The 20,996-nt window shown below is 40.9% G+C and overlaps 1 protein-coding gene across 3 annotated transcripts in view; it reads left to right on the top strand.

Moving 5' to 3' along the window:
- The window catches only part of KDM5A (lysine demethylase 5A), a 107,486-nt gene that overhangs the window by 9,474 nt on the left and 77,016 nt on the right, over positions 1-20,996 (top strand). For all 3 annotated transcript variants that reach the window (XM_031650192.1, XM_021921889.2, XM_021921888.2), the window contains 2 exons: positions 11,696-11,866; positions 14,377-14,511. In XM_031650192.1, the coding sequence (XP_031506052.1) occupies positions 11,696-11,866; positions 14,377-14,511 (306 nt within the window). The remainder of the gene's footprint in view (positions 1-11,695; positions 11,867-14,376; positions 14,512-20,996) is intronic.

Here is a 20,996-nt window from a genome sequence, read left to right as displayed (position 1 = left end):
CAATATGCAAAATAAATTACTCTAGCCTGCTAATATTATCTTGTGCTGAGTGTACAATGTTCTGTGTTGAGCTTGTCATCCTTTTTTGTTACTTAATTGAAAATTTGGCCCAGGCACGGTGGCTCATGCCTGTAATCCCAGCACTTTAGGAGGTTGAGGTGGGAGGATCACTTGAGCCTAGGAGTTAGAGACCAGCCCGGACAACATGCTGAAACCCTATCTCTACTGAAAATACAGAAAAGCTAACTGGGCATGGGTACACATCTGTAGTCTCAGCCACTCAGGAGGCTAAGGTGGGAGGATTGCAAGTCTGGAAAGTCAGGGCTGCAGTGAGCGGTGGTTGCACCACTACACTTCAACCTTGGTCACAGGAGTGAGACCCTGTCTCAACCAAAAAAAAAAAAAAAAAAAAAGAAAATCTGGCATATTAAAGGGACTCGTGTTCCTCAGCATTCTTATGTGTGGTAGATATTAGTTTTGTTCATACCTGTGTGTAGTGTTAATGGCTAACCGAGGCTATCATTATTCGGTAGGATGAACAACAGCTCAGAAACTTAACGGTGAAGAGTTTAGACAAGTTTTTGCCCAAATTGTGTTAACTTTTTAACATTATATTCCCTAATGTGAAAAAAACTAACTGACCTGCAAGCTGAGATTGTAATAACCTTGAAATATGCTTTTTTTCTTTTTTTTTGAGACGGAGTTTTGCTCTTGTTGTCCAGGCTGGAGTGCAATGGCCTGATCTTGGCTCACTACAACCTCCGCCTCTCGGGGTCAAGCAATTCTCCTTCCTCAGCCTCCTGAGTAGCTGGGATTACAGGCATGTGCCAACACGCCTGGCTAATTTTGTATTTTTTAGTAGAGATGGGGTTTCACTATGTTGGTGAGGCTGGTCTCGAACTTCTGACCTCGTGATCTGCCCACCTCGACTTCCCAAAGTGCTGAGATTACAGATTATACGCATGAGCCACCGCACCTGGCTGAAATATGTTTTGTTAATACAGTAATACAATTTATTATCGCTTAATTATCTGAGAAATTTTATAAAACAACTTTTTGTGGCCTTTCATATCTTATAATTTATGTACTATTTTGAAATAAAAATTTATTCTTATTTAAATTGCGGTTACTTTTGGAAGATTTCACTTTTTTTTTTTTTGAGATGGAGTCACTGCCTAGGCTGGAGTGCAGTGGTGTGATCTGGGCTCACTGAAACCTCCACCTCCCGGGTTCCAGTGATTCTCCTGCTCAGCCTCCCAAATACCTGGGATTACAGGTGCCTACCACCACACCCAGCTAATTTTGTATTTTTAGTAGAGATAGGATTTTTCCATGTTGGTTAGGCTGGACTCGAACTCCCGACCTCAGGTGATCCACCCGCCTCGGCCTTCCAAAGTGCTGGGATTACAGGCATGAGTCACTGTGCCTGGCCAGTAAGATTTCACTTTTAAGGAAAAACGTGAGAATAATTCGTGGTGTGTAGTGGCTAATGCCTATAATCCCAGCACTTTGGGAGGCTGAGGTAGAAGGATTGCTTGAACCTAGGAGTTCGAGACCAGCCTAGGCAACATAGTGAGATTCCATCTCTACAAAAAATTAAAAAATAAATAATCCTGGCATGGTGGTGGACTCCTGTAGTCACAGCTAATCAGGAGGCTGAGGCAGGAGGATTGCTTGAGCCTGGGAGGTCAAGACTGCAGTGAGCTGTCATCACACCACTGCATTCCAGCCTGGGTGACAGAGCAAGACCCTGTTTCCAAACAAACAGAGTAACCATAGTTAAATTATCTTTTATGATACATTTTAAAATTAGTGTCAGGTCAGAATTCTCTTACAAAAAATTTGGCAAGTATGGTCTTATGCTAAAATACAGCTTGGGACTTTTTTTAATCAGGTAATGATGTTAGTAAGTAAGTACTGTACCAAGAATTGTCTAGTGTAGTTATATGAAAACGTATGGTACTAAAAAACAAATTATGCTAAATTTGGGTGGTGGATTTCTTTTTATAGGGAACTATTACGATAAAAATTCATTTTAATAATTTGCTTTTTCGAAATTTTTATTCAGTCAGAACTTACCTACTAAGTTTTGCTGTATGATGCTGTTTAAGATTCTGAATGTGTTTGAGTATAGCATGAATAAAATACAAAAAAGTTTCAGAAATTATCTCGGCACTGTGGCTGATGCCTGTAATCCCGGCACTTTGGAAGACTGAGGTGGATGGATCACCTGAGGTCAGGAGTTCGAGACCAGCCTGGCCAACATGGTGAAAACCTGTCTCGGCCGGGCACAGTGGCTCACACCTGTAATCCCAGCAATTTGGCAGGCTCAGGCGGGCGGATCACTTAAGGTTGGGAGTTCGAGGCCAGCCTAACCAACATGGAGAAACCCCGTCTCTACTAAAGATACAAAATTAGCCAGACGTGGTAGCGCGTGCCTGTGATCTCAGCTACTTGGGAGGCTGAGGCAGGAGAATCGCTTGAACCCGGGTGGCGGAGGTTGTAATGAGCCGAGATCACGCCATTGCACTCCAGCCTGGGCAACAAGAGCGGCAAAACTCCATCTCAAAAAAAAAGCCTGTCTCTACTAAAAATACAAAAAATTAGCCGGGGGTGGTGGTGGGCACCTGTACTTCCAGCTGCTCGGGAGGCTGCTCGGGAGGCTGAGGTAGGAGATCGCTTGAAACCAGGAGGCAGAGGTTGCAGTGAGTTGAGATAGTACCACTGCACTCCAGCCTGGGCAACAGGAGCGAAACTCTGTCTCAAAAAATTTTTTTCAAAGATTTTTTTTTTTATCATTAATAACTATATATATGTTGTGGTACTCTTTAATGAAACTCTTTCTACTTTTTTTTTTTTTCAAGACAGAGTCTCGCTTTGTTGCCCAGACTGGAATGCAGTGGCACAATCTTGGCTCACTTGCAACCTCCACCTCCCAGGTTCAAGTGATTCTTATGCCTCAGCCTCCTTAGTAGCTGGGACTGGGATTAAAGGTGTGTGCCACCACACCCGGCTAATTTTTGTATTTTTAGTAAAGATGGGGTTTTTACCATGTTGGCCAAGCTGGTCTTGAACTCCTGACCTCAAATGATCTGCCCACCTTGGCCTCCCAAAGTATAGGGATTATAGGTGTGAGCCACTGTGCCTGGCCAGTATTTATCTCTATTTTCATAAATACCCTAAGGAATTTACTAGAGTAAGTGTTTATTAATAGTATGAGTAGTAATCTATTGAAACTTTCTCTGTCCGTGATTTTCCATTTAAAAGGTAAACCTTAGGTTTAATCTGATGGTAAGCTAAATTGCATTTTTTTTGGAGACGGAGTTTCCCTCTGTCACCCAGGCTAGAGGCGCGATTTCAGCGCTCTGCAACTTCTCGCTTCCTGGGTTCAAGTGATTCTCCTGACTCAGCCTCAGGAGCAGTTGGGACTACAGGCACACGCCACCACACCCGGCTAATATTGTATTTTTAGTAGAGACAGGGTTTCATCATGTTGGCCAAGCTGGTCACAAACTCCTGATCTCAAGTGATCTCCTATCTTGGCCTCCCAAAATGCTGGGATTACAGGTGTGAACCACCGTGCCCGGCCGCATTTTTCTGGTTTTCTAAAGTCGTAGGATTTCAAAATCGGGAAGAGTTTTTTAAAGGTAACCTAATCTGAATACTTAGTTGTTCACAATTCTCCTTACAACATTGGTCATCCAGACTGTTTAACTCCATCTTGAGAAACTAATTTCCTTTTAAGGTTCGTACTACTAATAAAGTACGCTTTGTTTAAATATTCAGAAAACTTGTTGAAAATATGTTGTGATTAAAGGTTAAGTGTGCTTATCTGAGGGTTTATCGGAGTCTTGTCTTTTGTGGGTTTTTTAAAGTCCTCATGGACATCTCTTTCCCCTAACCTGTGAGAATGCTTGCAAAACTGAGATTTAAAGCTAAAAGGCAGACAAACTTTGATTTGTCGTTAGTTTTGTTTATAATACTTTGTTCCCTAAATGTCATTGTGAGATTGCTGCTTCTCACATTAACTTTTTTCTTTTACATTGAGGTATAACTTACAGTGTAATGCACAAATTTTAAGTGTACAGTTCAATAAATCTTCATATATGTATACATCTGTTTTGTAGCCATCACGCAGATCAAGATATATAACATTTTTATAGCACTCTAGTGGGTTCTTTCATCTCCTTTCCAGTCAATACTTCTTCACAAAGGTAATTTATTCTGACCGTTATCAATGGGTGACTATTTATTTCATTAACTTGGCGTTTTATTCTAGCAAGAGGATTGGGCTGAAAACTGCAGAAAATACTGAGAATTCAGATGTTTTAAGGTTGTTAGGTGTGCCCTTTTTTTAAAAAAAAAGATTATTTTTGGCTGACGGTTTGTTGGCATCTATTGAGTTTTTTTTTTATAGATATGACTTGAAAATACTATGATAACTATTGCTTTTTGACGGGAAGCAAACTTTCAGTCTTCTGAGTCATTAAGTCATCAATGTGATGGTTTCCTGTTTTGATTAAATCACCTCATCTTTCTCCCTATTATTTTTGATGATAAAAAAGTATTACTTGGAATGCCTATAATTTAATGGACTTCTATATGAATAATTACAATTTATTATTTATTTATTTATTTATTTATTTATTTTTTGAGATGGAGTCTCGCTCTGTTGCCCAGGCTGGAGTGCAGTGGCGCGATCTCGGCTCACTGCAAGCTCTGCCTCCCGGGTTCATGCCATTCTCCTGCCTCAGCCTCCTGAGTAGCTGGGACTACAGGCGCCGCCACCACGCCCGGCTAATTTTTTGTATTTTTAGTAGAGATGGGGTTTCACCGTGTTAGCCAGGATGGTCTCGATCTCCTGACGTCATGATCCGCCCGCCTTGGCCTCCTAAAGTGCTGGGATTACAGATGTGAGCCACCGCGCCCAGCGGAATAATTACAGTTTTTATAACCACTTCAGCAAGAAACATTCCGTCTAGCCCTTCTCATCAAAACATTTTAATTTTTATTAAAGTAGTACACTTTTAAAAAACAAGGCTTTGGCTGGGTATAGTGGGCTCATACTTGTAATCCCAGCACTTTGGGAGTCCGAGACAAGAGGATCATTTGAGCCCAGGAATTCTAGATCAACCTGCCAGTCTAGACATTGGGAGACCCCGTCTCTACAAATAACGTAAAAAATTAGCTGGGTGTGGTGGCACGCGTCTGTAGTCACAGCTACTTGAGGAGCTGAAGCTGGAGGATCCCTTGAGTCCAGGAGATCGGGGCTACAGTGACCTCTGATTGCACTGCCTGGACAACAGAATAAGACCCTGTCTATTAAAAAAAAAAAAAAAGGCGGCTTAAAATGAAAATCCGCATCTCCCTTCATCTCCACCCCCATTCCTACTCCTCAGAACTAACCACTTTCAGTTCTTTTAGCTGTTTCTGATTTTGATCTTCGTATTTCCAAGTAATATGCTGGTTATGCTGTTTCTTCATTTCTCATTTTAAATATCATATACTGATTTCCTCCTGTTAAAGATGGAGAATGAGTGTAAGAGAATGGGTGTAAATCTTCCCATATGTATGTCTGTCATCTGCCTTCTAGTGTAGTTACATTAATTTTTTGTTAATCTAAAATTAATACCATGAAAAATATATTTTCAAACTTCCCAGTAGAAGTACACATCTCTCGGTGTGCTGCTACCCGTCAGATAGTCTCTCAGCTATTTTCCTGGAGCCATTCTTCCTGGACTCTTTTTTACTCTCACATCCTGACTGGATGTGTTTTTAAGGTCAGCTGTCAGTCTGGAAATTCCTTTTACTGCCATCATTCTGGGAATTCCTTGGCCTCTTTTCCTTGTTGTAAGTCTTCCTTTTACTTGGTTTACTCTCATTTTGGTGAAACATTTCTTCTGCTAGTTTCATGAGAAAGATGGTTAATGGGATACACATTTTTTAGGACCTTTTGCTTGTGTACAAATGTTCTACTCTTACACTTTATTGGTAGTTTGGTGGCGTTTAAAAGCCTAGATTGTAAATCATTTTACTTCAGTATTTTGAAAGCTTTACTCTATTGTCTTGTTGGTGAGAAGAACGATGCTATATTAATTCTTGTTTTTTTGTGACTTTTTTTCTTGAAGATTTAGAATGTTATCTTTATTCCCAGGGCTTTGAAATTTCACGGTGATATGCATTGGTATGAGTTTATTTTCGTTCACTGTTTTTATGGCTCTCAATAACCTTTCTAATCTGATAACTCATTTCTTTCAATTCTTCTAATTTTTCCTGTATTCTTTGATAATTTTGTGTACTCATTTTTTCTCTTCTTTTGGACTCTTTATTAGTTAGATGTTAGACATGTTAGGCTGGTCCTCTAGTTTCCTTACCTGTAGCTTTCTTAGTTCAGCATCCCTTACTCTGCTGAGAGTAAATCTCCAGTTTTCTGCTGGGGTTGGAGAGGTCTAAGTGCTTTTATACAGGTTTTCACAGTCCTGTTCTCTGCTGCGTTGCCGCCCCTACTTCCCTACTTTTAGAGGTACTGCTGCTTAAATACTTCTTTTTTTTTTTTTTTTTTGAGACTGAGTCTGGCTCTGTCGCCCAGGCTGGAGTGCAGTGGCCGGATCTCAGCTCACTGCAAGCTCCGCCTCCCGGGTTTACGCCATTCTCCTGCCTCAGCCTCCCGAGATGCTGGGACCACAGGCGCCCGCCACTTCGCCCGGCTAGTTTTTTGTATTTTTTAGTAGAGATGGGGTTTCACCGTGTTAGCCAGGATAGTCTCGATCTCCTGACCTCATGATCCGCCCGTCTCGGCCTCCCAAAGTGCTGGGATTACAGGCTTGAGCCACCGCGCCCGGCCTAAATACTTCTTAAGACTTTCTGGTTTTTTTTTTTGTTTTTTTTTCCCTTGTTTTAGAAAAAGGAGGAAGGGGGTCCTCTTAAGCCTTTCCAGATTCTATGTTGCAAAAGCTTCTCTGGCTTTCTTCTGTTGCAAGGCACTTAGTTTTAAACTTGTAATTTTTGTTTGTCTGTTTTTGTTATTGTTTTGGCTTGTTAGTTATCACTAGCTTCAAAATATTGTTTACATTTGTTTGTATTTGGTTCCTTTCTTGGTCTATTTGACCTCTTGAGAGGATACCTTTTTGTTTTTTTCCTGTCTTTTTAGTGGATTTTTTTAGAGGGAGCTTTTAAGTAGAAGACTGTTCCCCAGGTATGTTAAAACTGTCTCTATTCCCAGCCGTTTTGGTCTTGAGTGATACTACTTTTTGGTCAAGTTTTGATAAAGGGCTTGTCTTGATTGTGTTCAGTTCAAGTGCATGCCGTGTGTCTTTTTATAGAGCATGGTTTATAGTGGTATTTTTGGGGACAGTGTTGTGATGCACTACATGGCAAATGTTTGGAGTAAATGGTTGATATTTTTTATTTTTATTTATTTTTGAGACAGAGTCTTGCTGTGTTGCCCGGGCTGGAGTGCAGTGGCGTGATCCCAGCTCACTGCAACCCCTGCCTCCTAGGTTCGGGTGATTCTCCTGCCTCAGCCTCCCAAGTACCTGGGATTACAGGTGCCTATCACCACGCCTAGCTAATTTTTATATTTTTAGTAGAGATGGGGTTTCACCATGTTGACCAGGCTGGTTTCGAATTCCCGACCTCAGGTAATCCACCTGCCTTGGCCTCCCAAAGTACTGGGATTACAGGCATGAGCCACTGTGCCCTGCCTGGTTTGTGTTTTTTAATTATGCACGATAATCTTTGAATCTGCCAGCCAAAGAAAAACAGGTATTAGGTTTTGTGAGTTTTTTGGTTAGATTGTTAGAGTATTGTATGCATGGAGCCAAAGTAATGGTTTTATTTTCTTTGTGAGATAGTTTATTCCTTTGTCATGGCCATATCCTGGCTGCTACTAATCACCAGAACTAGGTGGGACATCATGACTGGATCCGCGCAGGTATATCATGACTAAGGGAAATTCAGCTTGAAACTCTTTGAATACAAAGCAGATTATGATGTCAGAGTTATTATTGTATGGGATAGTAAAGAGGGCTCCTGTTGCCTCCCTGAGTTCCTTTACTTCTCCTCCCTGCTGGTTCACTTTGCTTTAGCCACACAGTCTTCCTTATTCTCAAATGCTCCAGGCATGCTTCTGACTTGGAGCCTTTGCTTTGTCTGTTCCTTTTATATCTGCTAGTTAACTGCTTCACTCCCTTCAAGTCTTTGCTTAGATTTCACCTTTATAATGAGGCTTTTTGCGATCGTTTAATACTTCAGATTATCCTTACTGTGTTACCTGGAGGCCCCTTGACTGCTTTCTAAATTTTTTCTACAATATTTATCACTTCACAATTTATATATTATGTTCATTGTTTTTTGTCTGTCTTCCTTCACTAGAATGTAAGCTCCATGAGGACAAAGATCTTTGTTTTATTCATAAATGTATCCCCGGTACCTAGAATAGTAGCGGGCAGTAGGGAAGCACTGGAAAGATACCTGCTGAATGAAAGACACTCTGATCCATCCAGTTGCTTCCAGACAGCCCTCTATTTAAACCACTTTCGTTGTGTCTTTCTCTTTACTACCAACTTTGAAAAATAATTTTTGTGTGTGTGTAATTTTCCCCTGGTTGATTCTTTTAACAGAGGGAGCTTCTTTAAGGGTGATAAGAGAAGCTGAAGAACTAGAGATGTGTTCAATTCTTGTGTATATGAATTTGTGTTTCTACCAAGCTTTCAGATAATTCGCTAGAGGAAATTTGTACTTTGGCCATAGGTTCATCTTTGTTTATAATAACATCATAAAGCATAAGAGTTGAAAACATTTCCTTCACTTATTTTTAGTATGTGTACCCTCTCCCTCCATTTGTCCACACTCATAGACATTTATAATATAGCAACATTGGACATTGGTATAGTATTTTATCCTGGTGCTTTTCATATTTTATTTCATTTGTCCTCACAGTAATCTCATAACGAGGTGTAGGCACTGTTGTTACTATTTTGATGATGGTGAGGAAATTGAATTGCAAATTATGTGACTTTGCCAAGGTCATATAACTGTGTTTGTTGTTTGTTTGTTTTTTTCTTGAGACGGGGTCTGGCTCTTGCCCAGGCTGGAGTTCAGTGGTGCAATCTGGCTGACTGCAGCCTCCTCTTCCCTGGTTCAAGCGATTCTCCTTCCCCAGCCTCCATAGTAGCTGGGATAGGTGTGCGCCACCATGCTTGGCTAATTTTTGGTATTTTTAGTTGAGACGGAATTTCACCATGTTGGCCAGGCTGATCTCGAACTGCTGACCTCAGGTGATCTGCCTGCCTCGGCCTCCCAAAGTTCTGGGATTACAGACGTGAGCCACCAGGCCTGGCCAAGGTCATATAACTATTAAGTGACAGAACTGGAATTTGAATACTGGCAGTCGGCTCCAGAGTCGTCTTTTCGTCTTTTTTTTTTAATTGTATATATAGCATCAGCATTTAAAAATACAGAGTTCAGTGGCATTAAGTACATTTACAGTGTTGTACACTTATCACCACTGTGTAGTTCCAGGACCTCCTCCCTTCCACCACTCCTGGCAACTTCTATTAAGCTTTCTGTCTCTATGAATTTGCTTACTCTATGTAGCTTATGTAAGTGGAATTTTATAGTAGTCATCATTTTGTGTCTGGCTTATTTTACTTATATTTTCAAAATTCATTCTTGTTTGGGATGTATCAGAATTTTCTTTTTAAGGCAGAATAATATTCCATTGTATGTTTATTGTCCTACATTTCATTTATTCATTTATCTGTTGATAAACTTGGGTTGGTTCCGTTTTGACTCTCAAGAATGTTGCTGCTGTGAACATTGGTGTGCAAGAATCTGTTTTGAGTCCCTCCTTTCAGTTCTTTGAGTATATACCTAGAAGTGAAATTGCAGAATCATATGGTAATTTTATGTGTCACTTTTAACTTTTTTTTTTTTTTTGAGACAGGGTCACTTGAGACAGGGTCAGCCAGGCCAGAGTGCTGTGGTGTGATCATGGCTCACTGCAGCCTCGATCTTGATCTCCTGGGCCCAACTGATGCTCATGCCTTGGCCTGCCAGGTAGCTGGGAACTACAGGTACACCACCTGCCCAGTTAATTTTTTTTTTTTTTTCCTGAAATGGAGTCTCACTCTACTGCCCAGGCTGGAGTGCAGTGGCACAATCTCAGCTCACTGCAACCTTTGCCTCCTGGGTTCAAGTGATTCTTGGGCCTCAGCCTCCTGAGTAGCTGGGATTATAGGCGTGCACCACCACGCCTGGCTAGTTTTTTGTATTTTTTTTTAGAAGAGACAGGATTTCACTATGTTGCCCAGGGTGCTCTTGAACTCCTGAACTCAGGCCGTTTGCCTAGCTCTGCCTCCCAAAGTCCTGGGATCCCTGCCCAACCTGCCCAACTAATTTTTAAATTTTTTGTAGAGATGAGGGCCTCACTATATTGCCCAGCATGGTTTGGAACTCCTGGGCTCAAGCGATCCTCTTGCCTTGGCCTCCCAAAGTGTTAGAATTACAGATGTGAGCCACTGTGCCTGGCTTTAACTTTTTTTATGTAGTAAGATACAGTAGTATATACTAAATCAAATAGGAGAAACTGAGTTCGAATACTGTGTCACAGTCCCCTTTATTCTCAGTGAAATTGAAAACTGCCTGTACAGTCGTGTCACTTAGTGATAGGGATATATTCTGAAAAACATGGGGATTTCATTATTGTGCAAACATCATAGAACGTATTTATACAAACCCAGATGGTATGGCCTACTGCACACCTAGGCTTTGTTCTAGACTACAAAAGTGTCCAGCGTGTTACTGTACTGAATACTGTAGGCAGTGTAACACAATGGTAAGTATTTGTGTATGTATCTAAACACAAAGGTTCAGTAAGAATATGGTATAATCTTATGGGAGCATTGTCATATATGCGGTCTGTCTTTGACCAAAATGTTATGCGGTGCATGACTATATTTTAGAGCCTAAGAGATGTATAATAACAGCTCCTGGATGTTAAGGAGCTTTGAAATACGTATTCTGTAGAGTGCCTGGCTTGATGTGACCATTCAGCCAAGTTAGCCAATTTATCTCGTTTTCTACCTCAATATATTCTGTACCCCATATCAGTAAATCTACTGCAAGGTAATCTTTCCTCAGTGTTTCTTTATAATCTTCCATGTAAAACTCTTGTCCTTTTGAAAAATTATAGCCTGTTTTTCAAAACTGTCCTCTGTATTCATGGTTTGATTGATGTTTTTGTTAAGTTCTGTAAGTTACTTGGTTATTTCTAATTTCAGGATTTATGTTTATTTTGTATTATATAACATATTTATTTTCATGTCAATTTTTTATGTTTTTATTCTTATTTCATATTGTGAGTTCCTTAAGTAGATAGTCTGTCTATACATGTGTTTAGTTTTCTCACAGTACGTACTGTACAGAGTATTCATTAAATATTTTTGAATGCTTGGTTTGAAGGTAGGCATAATGTTAATTACATTTTAAACCTCTGAAAAGCATTGTTTCTATTTCTTACTCCAAATGTTGACAGGTGTCAGTTTGCTTAGATATTCATTGTGCTTAGATATTCATTGAAAGGAAATTTGAAGTTTAAGCCCTGAATAATTATTCTATTTAGTAGACAAGACTTAAGAGTCAGGATGCTTGAATCTACATTTTTTTCTCTAAGCAACTTTTACTTTCTTTTCAGATTGTTGCCAGCAAAGGAGGTTTTGAAATGGTCACCAAAGAGAAGAAATGGTCTAAAGTGGGTAGTCGCTTGGGGTATCTGCCAGGAAAAGGAACTGGGTCTCTTTTGAAGTCACATTATGAAAGAATTCTCTACCCGTATGAGCTTTTCCAGTCTGGCGTGAGCCTTATGGTGAGATGCATTATTCTTTTTAGAAAAAGTTGATAAATCCAGTTTGCCCAAGTATAAACTTTAGACTTTGTTTAACCCAACTTAGCAGGCACTAAAATTTGGGGAAGCAAAGTGTTTATCATAGTGCAAAAATCATAGCTATTTTTGATGGTTTACAAGATAATAATGGAAATGAAGAATATTTTATTTATTTAAAATAAACCTGATGACTGATATTTTTTGAAAAACTCCTGTTTCATGAATTTTTTAAAAACAGCTTTATTAGGTATAATTTATATACCATAGAATTCACCCTTTGTGGGTGCATAGTCGGTAAGCTTTAATAAATTTCTACATTTATGCAACGATGACTGGGATCCAGTTTTAGAGCCCTTCCAGTAGCCTCCAAAATTCTCTTGTTCATTTGTAGTTGATTCCTGTTCCACCCCCACACACAGGCAATTCCTGACCTGCTTTCTGGCCCTATAGTTTGCCTTTTCTAGAACTTTCACCTAGGTGTAATCATACAATATGATTTTATGTCTAGCTTTTTTCACTTAGCCTAATGTTTTGAAAGTTCAGCCATGTTGGCTGAATGCGGTGGCTAATGCCTGTAATCCTAGCACTGTGGGAGGCTGAGGTGGGTGGATCGTTTGAGGCCAGGAGTTTGAGACCAGCCTGGGCATCATGGCAAAACCCCATCTCTACTGAAAATACAAAAAATCAGCCAGATGTGGTGGTATGCGCCTGTGGTCCCAGCTACTCCAGAGACTGAAGTAGGAGGATTGCTTTAGCCTGGAAATGGAGGTTGCAGTAAGCTGAGATAGTGCTACTGCACTCCAGCCTGGGTGACAGAGTGAGACCCTGTCTCAGAAAAAAAAGTTCAGCCATGTTATAGCATATGTCTGTACTAAATTTTTATGGCTGAATAATAATCCATTGTATGGATATACCACATTTTGTTTATCCATTTACCAGTTGATGGACATTTAGATTGTTTCCAGTTTATGACTACTAGTTTATGATACTATAAATATTCATATACAAGTCTTTAAGTTGACATATGTTTTCATTTTTCTTGGGTAGATACTTGGGAGTGGAATTGCTGGGTTTTATGGTAAGTTTATGTGTAAATTTTTTTTTTTTTTTTGAGATGGAATCTCGCTCTGTCGCTCAGGCTGGAGTGCAGTGGCATGAACTTGGCTCACTGCAACCTCCGCCTCCTGGGTTCAAGCGATTCTCCTACCTCAGCCTCCTGAGTAGAGTAGCTGGGACTACAGGTGCATGCCACCACCCACAGCTAATTTTTGTACTTTTAGTAGAGACAGGGTTTCACCATGTTGGCCAGGCTGATCTCTAACTCCTGACTGCAAGTGATCCGCCCGCCTTGGCCTCCCAAAATCCTGAGATTATAGGTGTGAGCCACCGCGCCCGGCCCGTGTAAGTTTTTCAGAACTGCCACGTTGTTTCCCAAAGTGGCTGAATCTTTTTACTTTCCCAGCAGTGATGTCGAGGCTTCTGGTTTTCCCACATCCTGGCCACACTTGGTATTGTCAGGTTTTAAAATTATAGCCGTTCTAGTTAGTTGTGTAGTCATGTCTTACTGTGGTTTGAATTTGCATTTCTCTAATGACTAGTGATGTGCCTATTTTCATATTCGTATTAGCCGTTTGTATATCTTGGTAAAGTGTCTGTTCAGATCTTTTTAAAATTGGGTTGTCTTATACTTGTGAGTTTGTTATACAGTTTGTGTACAAGTCCTTTATCAGGTAAATAATTTGCAGATATTTTCTCCTACTCTGTTATCTTTTCATTTTTGTAATGGTGACTTTTTGAAGAACCATTTATTTTTTTATTTTTTCCTTCTGTAGATTGTACTTTTGGTGTCATATTTAAGGAATCTTTTCCAAGGTCACAGAGATTTTCTTCTTTGCTTTAATCTAGAAATTTTTACAGTTTTGGCTTTTATATTTTGGTCAGTGATGCATTTTGAGGCTTTTTTTGTGTGTATAGTATGAGGTGAAGATGTAAGTTTATTTTTTGATGGGGAAGGGGGTATATGAATATTGAGTAGTACCAGCACCATTTGTTTAAAAGGCTATCCTTTTCCCACTGATTTAACTCACCATCTTTGTTGGAAATCAGTTGACCATAAATGTGTGGGTTTATTTCTGGACTCTGTTTTTCTTGCATTGATTTATATATCGACCCTAAAACCAGTACTACATTGTCTTGAGTACTATAGCTTTATGGTAAATGTTGATATTCAGTAGTGTTAAGTTTTTTTGTTCTTTTTCAAAACTTCTAAACAACATTTCCACATAAGTTTTAGGGTCAGCTTTCGGTTTTAACAACAACAAAAAGCCTGCCAGAATTTTGATAGGGATAGCTGTATGTCAGCTTGAGAGATAATTGTGATCCAGTTTTATGTAGTTTTAGGGATTCATTGGCAATTTATTATTTTCCCACTGATTCTCCAGCATGATTTCTTATCAGTGAACCTGTTCTCTTTCTGTGCTCTGATCTTTTAGGGTGTGCAGATGCCTAATTTAGATCTTAAAGAAAAAGTGGAGCCTGAGATTCTCAGCACTGATACCCAAACTTCCCCAGAGCCAGGCACAAGAATGAACACTCTGCCGAAGAGAACAAGACGTGTGAAGTCTCAGGTATCGATGTCTATGGGCTTTTTTTCCTTTTTTCTTTAAATAGGCAGTCTCGTGATGTTGCCCACGCTAGCCTTGAACTCTGGCTCAAGTGATCCTCTTGCCTCAGCCTCTTGAGCAGTGCTACTTGGTGTGCACTGCTGTGCCTGGCTTATGGGCCATTTTTAATGGGAGTTTTAAGTGCATTAACTGTGTGGAACAGTTACCTGGTCATGGGAGGCCACTCATATACTGTCGTTCTTTAAAACTTGAGCCATATTTTTATTTACTTTTGAGATGAATGGAGAATAAATTGTGAAATGTGGTGTAATTTGATTTAGAAAGTTCTTTGTTAATTTTTAGCGGTTTTTGACAGGGATGACAGTCAGAGGGTGATCCCGGATACCGTAGTACCAATTTTATAGACATGCGGATGAATTCTAATACATTTTATTTTTATGTTAGCGGAAGTGAGATGAATAGGAAAGTGTGGTTTTATTTTTCACCCACCATTCCTTTAAGAACCAGAGTATAAATTTCTTAGTGTCCAAGCCATTCCAGTTTAACTACTGTAGTGTTCATGTAACCTAAAATAATTTCAAAGCCTAATACATCAGACGAAAAATGCCCTAATTTATTTTTTGTCTGATTCCCTCCTTCCCCTATTTCTTTTATTTTTTCTTTTTTTTCCCAAGCTTTGCTTCTCTTTCAAACCCGTTTCCTTTTCTCTGTGGTCTTTTAAGGTTTTTAGTAAAGACAAGTTTGGAGACTGAGAAAGTGAGGTGCCCTTAGAACTCCTAAGATTTAATCCATGTACGTTAACATATAGATGGACAGGAAAAACAACTGCACTGAATCCTAATCATTGATTTTAACTGTGTGTTTTTTTTTTTTTTGAGACGGAGTCTCACTCTGTCGCCCGGGCTGGAGTGCAGTGGCGCAATCTCGGCTCACTACAAGCTCTGCCTCCGGGGCCCACGCCATTCTCCTGCCTCAGCCTCCCGAGTAGCTGGGACTACAGGTGCCCGCCACCGTGCTCAGCTAATTTTTTGTGTAGAGACAGGGTTTCACCGTGTTAGCCAGGATGGTCTCGATCTCCTGACCTTGTGATCTGCCCGCCTCGGCCTCCCAAAATGCTGGGATTATAGGCTTGAGCCACCGCGCCCGGCGATTTTAACATTTAAGGAAACAATGTAGTATAGGGGTGGGAATGATTAGCATCAAAAGTGGGTATCAGAGAAGCAGGATAAAACTGCAGTTAACGCCAGGCACGGTGGCTCAAGCCTATAATCCCAGCACTTTGGGAGGCTGAGACGGGCGGATCACGAGGTCAGGAGATCGAGACCATCCTGGCTAACACGGTGAAACCCCGTCTCTACTAAAAAAAATACAAAAAACTAGCCGGGCGAGGTGGGGGCACTTGTAGTCCCAGCTACTCGGGAGGCTGAGGCAGGAGAATGGCGTAAACCCGGGAGGCGGAGCTTGCAGTGAGCTGAGATCCAGCCACTGTACTCCAGCTGGGCGACAGAGCGAGACTCCGTCTCAAAAAAAAAAAAACAAAAAACAAAAAAAACTGCTGTTACCAAGACACTGAATCTGGGGTTGTGTAGAGAAGAGGACTGGAGAGGCAGACTATTAATACTTTTGCTTTTCTACAGATCAGGGACTATCTCTCCGTTATGCCATTTCTGCCTTTCTTTTTCTGAATTTATGTTTGCTGAATACCCAGCTTTTTAGGTACTCTTTGAAAATAGAAAGGTAGGTGTCCTGGATAGGAATGTGACTTCCATGGAAAGTCATTGGAAAATGATAACCCAATTATAAGTTAGTAAACTCTGGTTTCGTCATTATGTCATTTTTGTTAGTGCGATTGGTCTCAGCAGCTCTGATCATCTTTGGGTGTACAGTGATTTGGGTAAACACTGATTGCTAGTCCCTTTGACGTGGTGATTCTGCTTTGAAGAGTTGCTCCAGTTGTTGGCCGGGCGCGGTGGCTCAAGCCTGTAATCCCAGCACTTTGGGAGGCCGAGACGGGCGGATCACGAGGTCAGGAGATCAAGACCATCCTGGCTAACACGGTGAAACCCCGTCTCTACTGAAAAATACAAAAAACTAGCCGGGCGAGGTGGTGGCGCCTGTAGTCCCAGCTACTCGGGAGGCTGAGGCAGGAGAATGGCGGGAACCCGGGAAGCGGAGCTTGTAGTGAGCTGAGATCCGGCCACTGCACTCCAGCCTGGGCGACAGAGCGAGACTCCGTCTCAAAAAAAAAAAAAAAAAAAAGTTGCTCCAGTTGCTCCTGTCCATCTAACCAATCACCAGCTTGTGGTGAAATTTTTTTTGATGTTCACCTTGAAACCATGAAGATTGTCTTGCCTATTTCTAATGCTTTTCTTTATTATAAACATGGGGACTACAGGCCGGGTGTGGTGGCTCACGCCTGTAATCCCAGCACTTTGGGAGGCCAAGGCAGGCAGATCACGAGGTCAGGAGATTGAGACCATCCTGGCTAACACAGTGAAACCCTGTCTTTACTAAAAATACAAAAAATTAGCTGGGTGTGGTGGCGGCACCTGTAGTCCCAGCTACTCGGGAGGCTGAGGCAGGAGAATGGCGGGAACCTGGGAGGCGGAGCTTGTAATGAGCTGAGATCCGGCCACTGCACTCCAGCCTGGGCGACAGAGCGAGACTCCGTCTCAAAAAAAAAAAAAAAATGGGGACTACATGGAATGTGATAATTGTCACTGTATTCAGATTCGTTGATGTGCTATTTCAGGATTTGAAATTAAGAACTTTTTCAACTCATAATTTGTACTTAATTGTTCTGTTGAATGTCTGCCGTTCATTCCTAGTTTTCTATTTCAGAAAGAAAATAAAGGCTTTCTGGTAGAACTTCTGCTTCTTGCCCCATACGCAAAACTGCTGGTATTCATACTTAGTCTTTGTCTATCTCTGTGGACAAACTGTACCTTTCTCTCCAAGGATAATCCCTCCACTTCCATCCCTTCTGGCATCTTCAGTGATTTCAACATGCTGAGAAATCTTTCTCTCCCGCCTCCTCTGTCTGTTGAATTCCACTCCTCCCATTATGTGTTTAAGTCTCTGTCATCTGAAACATAAAAGCCCTCTTCTTACGTAATGCCTTATCCTTGCCTCTTTTCACAGAGAAGTTTCTTGAAAAATAGTCTTTATTGTCTCAGTTTCCTCAACATCTGTTTAGTTTTTGTACTCTATAATCTAACTTTGAGCTAAGTAATTTTATTGAAACTGCACTGTCCAAGTTACCACTGGGTTTTTAATTGTCAAATTCTGAGATTCTCATTTTCATTTCATATCTTAATTGGTCTCTGGTCACGTATACATTTAATGTGGTTGTTGACTCCTGTCCTTGAAATTAGATTAACTTGATTTTTCTTTCGTTTGTGATAGCTCTCTCTTCTGGTTTTCCTCCTTATATTCTGACCACTCCTTAGCATCTTCGTCATCTCTTCTGTCTTCCCCTTATTTTGTATCTTTAGTCCTTTTCCATCTTCATTCTCCTTAGCTGTCTCATCTGCATGGGATTTCAAATACTACCTGTAATGCTCAGAACTCTCAAATCTTGTCTTTTTTTTTTAGACAGAGTCTTGCTTTATCGCCTGGGCTGGAGTGTAGTGGCACGATCTTGGCTCACTGCGACCTCTGCCTCCCGGGTTCAAACAATTCTCCTTCCTCAGCCTCCTGAGTAGCTGGGATTACAGGCACATGCCACTACACCTGGCTCAATTTTTATGTTTTTAGTAGAGACAGAGTTTCACCATTTTGTCCAGGCTGGTCTTGAACTGGCCTCAAGTGATCTGCCTGCCTCAGCCTCCCAAAGTGCTGCGATTATAGGCGTGAACCATCGCACCCAGCCCAAATCTGTCTTAACATCCATCCTTTCCTTTTCACCAGGGGACCAGGGGTGTGTGCGTACGTATACGTGTGTACTTATGATTGGCTATAGTACAGGTATGCCAAATTCAGTACATCTGAAAGATAATGTATTATCATCTCTTCCTTCTCTCCTTGTTTCCTCCCTCCCTCCCTTCATCCCTTCCTCCCTTCCTCCTTCCTTCCCACTCCCCCTGGCCTTTTTTTTGAGACAGCGTGTGACTCTGTCACTCAGGCTGGAGTGCAGTGGTGCAGTCTTGGGTAATCACAACCTCTGCCTCCTAGGCTAAAGCCATCCTCCCACCTCAGCCTCCCAGGTGGCTGGGACCATAAGTACATACCACCACTCAGCTAATTTTTGTGTGTTTGTAGAGACAGGGTTTTGCCATGTTGCCAAGGTTGTTCTCGAATTCCTGGGCTCAAGTGATCTGCCTGCTTTGGTCTCCCAAAGTGCTGGGATTACAGGCATGAACCACGGTGCCCAACCATAAAAGCCTTTGAATGAATCAAATGAATTAAACTCCTTGATTTCTTTATTTCCCCATACTCCATGTCCAGTCTTTAAGCAAGTGCTGGCTGCTATTATGTCTGAAATTTCTACTAGGGATGCTGGTTCATTTGTGTGTTTGAAATGGTATTTAGAAACCATGATCTGAGCACACGGTCTGCTTGTTCCCACTGGGATGTCATTGCTTCTAGGCTCTTTTAAATGGTCAGGGCTAGAAAATAAATTTTTAAAAATTTGTAACTTGATATTTTGCATTCATCCTCTAATCCAGCTCTAATCCAGCACCACAGTTCTTTTGGTTTATCTTCTAGTTTTTTGCTGGTGTTTTGAGTTGGGAATTTAATTTTAATCTTTTGTTTTTATTGAAATGTTTAAGACTATACAATTTCCTGTGATCACTAATTTGTTTTAGAGATCTAATATGTAGTCTTTTTATTGTTATTTTAAAATTTATTATTATTTTTTGAGACGGAGTCTTGCTCTGTCGCCCAGGCTGGAGTGCAGTGGCGTGATCTCAGCTTACTGCAGCATCCACCTCCCGGGTTCAAGCAGTTCCCTGCCTCAGCCTCACGAGTAGCTGGAATTACAGGTGCCTGCCACCACGTGCGGCTAATTTTTGTAATTTTAGTAGAGACGAGGTTTCACCGCATTGTCCAGGCTGGTCTTGAATTCCAGACCTCTTGATCCACCTGCCTTGGCCTCCAAAGTGCTGGGATATACAGATGTGAGCCGTCGTGCCTGGCCTGTTATTTTTTAAGTAGAGAATTAAAATGTTCAGGTGGAAGGTCCTTTTTAATTTTGTTATTTTGAGTTTTAGATCAAAGAATGTTGTTTTATTCTACTTTTTGGAACTTTATTGCTTTTCTGAAAAGGTTGTTGTAAGGACTAACTGATTAAAGTACTTAGATGTGGCATATACTATTTACTGAACACGTATCAGCTTTATTGTTATTTACTCTGCTTTAATAATGGTAAAGAATGTGTGGTGTTATATTTCTCGTTTGACTAACAGTAGAAGTTGGTTAATATAACCAAATCAGTCTACAAAAGTTTAAAGATAAATATTGAAATGGCATTTAGGTTTTGTACTTATATGATCTTTTGTTAGTCTAGATTGCATACATCATTTGTTATGTAACCACAGAGTTATAAAGTAGTCTGTATTTTATCTTGGTTTATTTTTACGCTTATTCTTTATTTATTATACACTTAAAATAAATTTTGGCTGTTTACTTAGTCTATATTCAGAGATTATGGTTAATCTTAATTCAAGATTGAATACCAGTATCTGTCAGGATGTTCTCACTTTCAAGTATTAGAATGCCAGGTGATAGTAGCTTAAACATTAATAATTAATTTTTCACATAAGAATACATTTTTGCATAAGGTTTTCAGAGGTAAGTAGTTCTAGGATTGGTCAAGGGCCCGGGTTCTTTCCATTTTTCTGCCTTGCTTTCTTCAGTGTGTGGGTAATAAATTTCCTCTCAGTTGTGGTATGGCTGCTGCAGAGTCCAGCACCGTGTTTTCACCAGACTGAGTCCCTTAGCAGGAAGGAAGGGAATTGGGGCAAAAGGACGACTTTTTTTTTTTTTTTTTTTGAGACAGAGTCTTACTCTCGCCTAGGCTGGAGTGCAGTGGCTAAATCTCAGCTCACTGCAACGTCCACCTCCTGGGTTCAAGCAATTCTGCCTCAGCCTCCCGAGTAGCTGGGACTGTAGGCGTGCACCACCATGCTCAGCTAATTTTTGTATTTTTAGTAGAGATGGGGTTTTACCATATTGGGTGGGCTGGTTTCGAACTCCTGGCCTTGTGATCCACCCGCCTCAGCCTCCCAAAGTGCTGGGATTACAGGCGTGAGCCACTGCACCCGGCCTCCAAAAGGACTTATTCTTTAAGATGCTTTCCTTTTTATTTTTTTGACACAGAGTCTTTTTCTGTCACCCAGGCTGAAGTGTGGTAGGACAATCACGGCTCGCTGCAGCCTTGAACTCCAGGGCTTCACGTGATCCTCCTGCCTCAGTCTCCTGGGTAGCTAGGACTTCAGGTGCGTGCCACCAAGGGCAGATAATTTTTAATTTTTTTTTTTTTTTTG

The sequence above is a fragment of the Papio anubis genome, chromosome 9 (assembly GCF_008728515.1).
Source record: "Papio anubis isolate 15944 chromosome 9, Panubis1.0, whole genome shotgun sequence".
Classification (NCBI taxonomy): domain Eukaryota; kingdom Metazoa; phylum Chordata; class Mammalia; order Primates; family Cercopithecidae; genus Papio; species Papio anubis.
Note: the sequence above shows the minus strand (reverse complement) of the source record. Positions and strands in the feature narration are given on the sequence as shown.